The 6,829-nt window shown below is 37.5% G+C and overlaps 1 protein-coding gene across 2 annotated transcripts; it reads right to left on the bottom strand.

The window, feature by feature from the left end:
* Positions 1 to 2,725: 2,725 nt before the first annotated feature.
* LOC103949467 ((-)-germacrene D synthase-like) lies at positions 2,726 to 6,184 on the bottom strand. Of its 2 annotated transcripts, none has more exons than XM_009360591.2 (7): positions 5,754 to 6,184; positions 5,012 to 5,273; positions 4,537 to 4,912; positions 4,220 to 4,441; positions 3,971 to 4,109; positions 3,530 to 3,775; positions 2,726 to 3,224 (listed from the first exon to the last, which is right to left on the bottom strand). In XM_009360591.2, exons 1-7 carry the CDS (start codon positions 5,883 to 5,885, stop codon positions 2,931 to 2,933), a joined length of 1,671 nt encoding a protein of 556 aa, XP_009358866.2. In that variant the 5' UTR covers positions 5,886 to 6,184; the 3' UTR covers positions 2,726 to 2,930. The 2 variants fall into 2 exon arrangements, with proteins under 2 accessions (XP_009358866.2, XP_048439456.1); XM_048583499.1 differs by having other exon boundaries at positions 5,030 to 5,273.
* Positions 6,185 to 6,829: the final 645 nt, after the last annotated feature.

The raw sequence follows: 6,829 nt of genomic DNA, 5'->3' as shown, positions 1-6,829 counted from the left end.
AAAATTATTCTAGAAGTCAATATAATCATTGTGTGTACTTCAAGAGCTTGCAAGATGGGTCTTTCATTTATTTGTTGAAATATGTTGGTGATATGTTGATTGCCTCAGAGAATGTCAAAGAGATTGAGAAATTGAATAAGTAAATGAAGAATGAGTTTGAGATGAACGATCTTAGTGAAGCAAAGAAGATCATTGGCATGGTGATCATTAGAGATAGAGAAAAAGGTTTGGTGTGCTTGAATCAAAGGCAATACCTTGAAAATTGAGTTCTCTATAATGTCCTAAAATTGATAAAGAGAATCTGCAAATGAAAAATATATCGTATGCTAATTTGGTTGGTAGTTTGATGCATGTAATGGTATGATCTAGACCAGATATCGCTCATGCAATTGGTATGGTGAGTCGATGTATGCATTATCAGAGCATTGACATGTAGCTAAGTGGTTGTTGAGGTATCTCCATGGTACTAGAGTTGCTGGTATATGCTTTGAGAGTGATGACTCTAGTATTGGCAACTTTGTAATCGGTTATGTTAATTCAAATTATGCAAGTGACTTGGATAAAATGAAGTCTACTACAAGCTATGTTCACTATGGCTAAAGGGTCAACTTGTTAGAGGTCCATTTTGCAGTCGTTTGTTGCTTTATTTACTACAAGGGTTGAATATATGGTAGTTCATGAAGCTATAGGAGGCCATTTGGATATAGGGACTTATTAGAGATTTAGGGGTTGATCAGAAGTAGGTGGAGATGCATTGTGATAGTCAGAATGCCATTTATTGGCTAAGTATCAGGTTTATCATGTGATGACTAAGCATATAGATATGCATTATCACTTTGTGCGTGAAATCATTGGTGAAGGGGAGATCATTCTTTAGAATTTAGATTAATGCGCAACTTACACACATGCTCAAACAAAAACACTGTATGTTCCCAGCTTCCAATAGTGGCAAGTTTATCCTCTTTTTTTCTCAAGCCATCTTGTGGCACTAAGACTAAAAGCAACACTAGGAGCCAATAAATGTTAAACCCTGTGCCCAAACTCTATCTGAGTTCTAGCACCAACTGCTATATATGTATGTTCTATTGTGCTATTAGAGCTGAATGTTGTAAAGTCGACGGTATGTGTGTAATGGAATATAAAGTAAATAAGACACAATATTTACGAGGTTCAACAAGTGTGCCTACATCCTCGGGGCAGCAATAGTACTTTCTTTCATTATCTGAAATAATGGGATATATTGAGTACACATATTGAGAGTAAAGGCCACCATATATATACTACATAATCCAAGCCAAATTCTATAAGGATTTCCCTATTAAAATCCATATAGAAAACTAATTCCTTCTAAATAGTAATTCAGCCGGAATCATTCATCCGAATACTAATTTTAACGGGTCGGGGTTGAGCCGTGGAGCAGATGGGACGGGGGTAGCTTGAACCGTGCATCAGAGGAAGAGTGGTAGGACTATTGAAATTACACAAAAGTCCTCAGTAACGAGTGTTAACGGGTTTCGCAGGTTCACCCAAAATGACCCGTTATTTAACAAGTGATTAACGGGTTGATCCATGAACCACCTGACCCGTTTATCATTCATCCGAATACAAATATTAACAGGTTGGGTCGGATCGGGTTAACGGATTGAATTAAAAATATCAGGTTTAACAATTACTATTCAGTAGAGGGGATTCAATTATCAATTGTCTCCACATTGAAAGTGCTCTAATAATCCAATAAGGCGGTGTATTCACTTGACAATTCTCATCCGGTGTATGAGGTCTGGATGATTATGCTTTACCAGGTGATATGGGCCCCACAGTCTGTAAGCTTCCACCGCCTCTGTTATCCCTGTTCGTGAGTTGACCCTCGCTTTGACTCATTACTGTGCTGATCCCCCTTTGCTGATGTCGCACCCTGGTACCTTCCCTGCTTGTCCCAACTAGTCTTCTTTCCCCTCGATGCATGGATGATAGTCTTGGAATATCCTGCTCATAGCGCACTGGGGCAGTTCTAGTCCACTCACCATACCTGGCCATTCCCCCCCTTCCTTTGACATCAAAACAGTCAGAGTTTGCATGGCCAATTCTGCTACATCTGTAACAGAAATCTTGCAACCTTCCATAACGAAACTCAATCCAGGAATCCTTGTTGTTCGATCTTGGTAGCCAATATCCAGTTACCAGGGGGTTCTTAGTATTACAAGGACTTAAGGGTTAATTAATTTTAGGAAGAAAATAAGAACACTTTAAAGCTAATTGATCAAACTACTTAGTACTGTAGTCTAGTGATATTCCTCTTTACTTATAATTGAGATGTCTAATGTTCAATTCTTGCAAAAAACGAGTTTAAACCACATTATTATGGCTAATCCAATTTGAGGTTGCCAACTCTTACTTCTTAATGTAGATAATATCGTCTTCTCAAAAATAAAAAAAATAAAAAAATAACTTATTGATCAAAAGTCCGACACATCGTTCCCAAAGTTTGCGATCACATGTCGCACCCCAACCATCGTTGCCATCACCGAGGCTTGCAGCTCCACTCCCGTCTTGCTGCACCGCCATATCGAATATGCGTTCTCCTTGCCATTGAGTACAAAGTTAACAGTGCACTTTCAGTTGTAATACAAGATGTCATGTCGAATCTGCGTCCAAGTTTTGGCACCAACAGCTATACATTCATGTTCTAACAGCTATAGATTCATGTTCTAGTGTGCTATTGGAGTTAAATAAATAATATATGATTTATTCCAACTACATAGAAGTTCTTTTATTAATCATAAAATCATAATATGGAAAGCAAACACACAACCCAAATTACATTTTTACAGTCTTAAGGGATGGTAGCTAGCTCCTTATTATTTGTAGCCAACTTGGGCACTGGAGCCATACTTTCAAAAGAAACATCACGACAAGTGGATATTTTAGGCTTATAAAGCCACGGGTTCCACTAGTGTAGAAGCTATAAGATCTTTTAGCACACCCTTAGCGTTAGTGTAGCCATTTTCACACTTGTACACAACATCCATGACCCGAGCAAAATTGAGAATACGAATTAGCAGGGGCATGGGGACAGCGGTAGGGTGGAGGCACGCTTCGTTTATGTCCTTCCATGCATTATTCACTTGTCTTTGAAGTTCGATTATTGCTTCTTCTTGTGTGGCACCATATTTTCTCATGTAACAGTTCACAGCTGAGACCAAATGTTCTTTCTCTTGCTCAAACTAGTCAGGCATGACGATTAAGATAAAAGAAGACCATTAATACAAGTATTAATGCAATCATAATAGTAGTACTTTTAAGATTTCAGTTAGCGGTTCAACAATCCACTACTAATGGGTCAAGCAGTGATACTATTCCAACTTAACCACTTGTTAGCCCAGTAGGCGTAGGCTTTTGTATAAAAGCATCCAGTGCAATTAGAAGTGGAACCAATTTTATGAGTTATATTTTATTATGTCTGGTTTTTAGTGTGAGACTTTACATTCTACATTACTCATTAATACTATTTACATATATGATTAAGTACCTTATGGTCCACTATGTCATCCATAAGTCTGGCAACTGTTGATGCAGCCTTCACTGCTTGAGGGGAAGTTAACAACCAATCAAAGGAGTCTATTGTAGCTTCTTCCATTCCAACAAACGATAAGGTTATTAGCAACGCGTAGCCATTGGTCACGATTGCTACAGACATGTACTCATCCAATGATGGCAAGTGCTTCTGGCGGAACAATTTTGCTTCATCGAAGAAGCCTCTAACTTGGTTTTTCATCTGGCACATACCAGATCAAGAGATTATATTAATTCTTATCGTTTCTACTTTTAATTAATATTGATATATAAAGATTATTATAAATAATTATTGTTTCTATACATATTGTGAAGTATTTGCAGCACGTTTTTCTGGCCTTGTAACAACTTTAGACTCAAAATTAAGCATATATATATATATATTGAGGATTATTACCGCTTCTCTTGCATGGTGGATGCGATATAATTTCCCCTCGTGCGCAAGCTTTTCATGAATTTCACTGTATATATTCAACAATGCACGATAGCAAAGTTTCATATACTCTGGTAGTTGATCTATGGCTGAGACATCCCACCTGATCAAGTAATATATAAATTAGTTGTGCATAATTTAGTTTTCTGTTTTGATCAGATGTAAGGTAAGATAGTTTATATAAGAGAATTTTAACTAATGATATATTCATACCTCTCAATAGCTTCAGTAAAGAGCTCTAGTTCTTCAAATGTTCCATGAGCATCATAAATGTCATCCATAATGGATGCTATAGCGGTAACTTTGCATAATATCCTCCTACCAAAGGAATATTGAGGCTGGAAGTAGACTGACAAACTCCAGCAGAAGTAGACCTCAACCAATCTGTCTCTTGCAAAAGGTAGTTTGTTTGGCACGTCCAAGTCCTTCCACCACCTAAGTTACAAAAATAATTATTTATTAGTAGCTAGAGGTGGGGAATTCATCTCTTTAGTAAGTGATGTATATGGATAAATAAGGAATTAATTTACCTTGTGATTTCGCTTAGTTCTTTCTGATGGACTCGTTGCAGTCGGTTGAAATCCAACTTAGCGAACATTAGGAGAGTTTCATTCGGTGATTCTCTTAGTTCCTGGTAGACTGACAAGTAATACCTTGCTTCAACCCTCGGTAAACCCTTTCGGAGCGGTTGATTTAAGGCATGGGTTACTGCTTTTGCAAGTGGGGGGCTTAAACGGAATGTCGCCGACTCGAGATTAGTCCTGGTGAAGGTTAGAGCCTCATCCAGTATCTCCTCTCCATGTATCCTAAGGTGTGTGGCTTCATACAAGCTTAGTAGTCCTGCAACATCATCAACGAGTGACTCCTTGAATTTTCCATCACTGTCCTTGAACTTGTTGAATAAGTCTGCATGACCAACAAAATGGAAAATTCAGAACCTCAAGAAGCATTTAGATAAAAAAAAAACAAAATATATGACCAGACCACCATCCGAGATTACTTTACCGCATGAAATGTTATAACCTTGTTGTCTAAGCAATCGAAAACGAAGAGCAGCAGTGTACAGGTCATCCAAATCATAAGAGCTCTTGTGAATTTTCTGTAAAATTTCTTCAATTTCATTTCCAAAATGGTAGGACACACCTAAATGCTGAATGTCATCAATCAAGTTCAGCTTTTGGGAAACATTTTCAAGTGATGTCGTTAGCATCCTTCTCACTTCTTCCTTCAGTTCTTGTACATGTTGTTCAAGTTCAGCATCCACTTCCTCCACAGGATCATATTGATTTAAGAAAAAAGAAAACGCATAACCTTTATGATATGTTTGAATGAGGAGGTTTCCAAGTACCAAAAGATATAGACTACAATTGATATAAGATGATTATAAGTCTGGTAACACATTAGAAAACACATAACCTTTATGATGTCAATTTCTAAATTGTAAACATTGAGAAAAGAGAGGCACCTAGCCTGAAATAGTTATTGCATGACAGTTTTCATGACTTTAAGAACTTGTTTTTCCAAAAAAAAAGTAAAAATAGCGTGTGAATTTAACTTTGGTAGTTAGATTCGCAACATGTTTGCCACGTTAAGGAAAGGAAAGATAAAATGATTTCAAATCAGTAGCATTTTAAATGATTAAAGTGCTCTTTGATTATTTTCCTCTTTGTTTAAAATTACAAATTTAATTTTCATAATAATATAGTGTTCAAATTAATAGTTTATTGTAGTAGGAAAGAAGTCTTACCAAAGAAGCATATGACAGAAAATGATCACCCCAAATGCTGGGAGAAAAAGTGGTTGAAGGCTTAGGCCAATGAACATCAAAAGTGTCATTTGGGTTTGAAGATTGAGATAGTGGAACTTCCACAGAAGACATATTTCAAAGATTTTCTAAAGCAAACTAGCCAAGTGTTATTGCTTTTGTATCAAGTGCTGGTGTGAGTTCAGGAGCTCATAAGCTTTGCTATTTATAGTATCGTTGACTAGCTACAGCACCCACTGGAAAAAATAGGGTAAAGTACAAAAACCTATCTCAACTATTAGTGTCACGATACTTTCATATCTTATCTTTTAAAATTGACAACGTCATACCTCATCTTTAAAATTTAGTCCAATGTTATACATTCCGTTACTTGGCCGTTTACTTTTCAATTAAATGCTGATGTGGCTTGATTTGAGGGCCACTTTCTATTAAAAAATCATTAAAATATTATTAAAAACTAAAAAAAATTATTTAATATTTTTTAAACATTAAAATAAAAATAAAGTAAACAAAAAAAAAAAAAAAAAAAAACAACCCTCAGTTTGTCCCTCCCCCTCCCCCCTGCTGTCTCTTCTCCCCAACTTCACTTTCTTCCCCCACCTGCAACCCCAAAAAAAAAAAAAATTAAATAAATATTCCAATTTGTCTTCCTCCCCTCCCCACCCCCTTTTCTCCCTCCTGCAATCCAGAAAAAAAAGAAAAAAAAAACCCAGATCCCGTCGGCAGGAAGATGGGTGCGCGGAGAAGGTGGAGGATGGGTGCAAAAGAGGATGTGGAGAATGGATGACAGTGGTGGATTTGGGGTTCGCAAGGGGTTGGGTTTTTGCGCGGGGAGGGGGGAGGAGACGAACTGGGTTCACTTTGGATTTGTTTTTTTGTTTCTATTTCTTCTCTCTGGGTTGCAAGGGGGACGAACTAGGTTGGGTTGGGGTTTTTTTTTTTTTTTCTTCTTCTTCTTCTTCCTCTTCTTCCTCCTTCTTCATCTTTCTGGGTTGCGGGGGGTTTTTTTTTGGGGGGGGGGGGGGGGGGGGGAAGGGTGGCGAACTGGGTTGGGTTGG

The sequence above is a fragment of a genome, unplaced genomic scaffold (genome assembly GCF_019419815.1).
Source record: "Pyrus x bretschneideri cultivar Hongxiangsu unplaced genomic scaffold, Pyrus_bretschneideri_v1 Contig2, whole genome shotgun sequence".
NCBI lineage: Eukaryota > Viridiplantae > Streptophyta > Magnoliopsida > Rosales > Rosaceae > Pyrus > Pyrus x bretschneideri.
The sequence above is the reverse complement of the archived record's forward strand: the minus strand, read 5'-3'. Positions and strand labels throughout refer to the sequence as shown.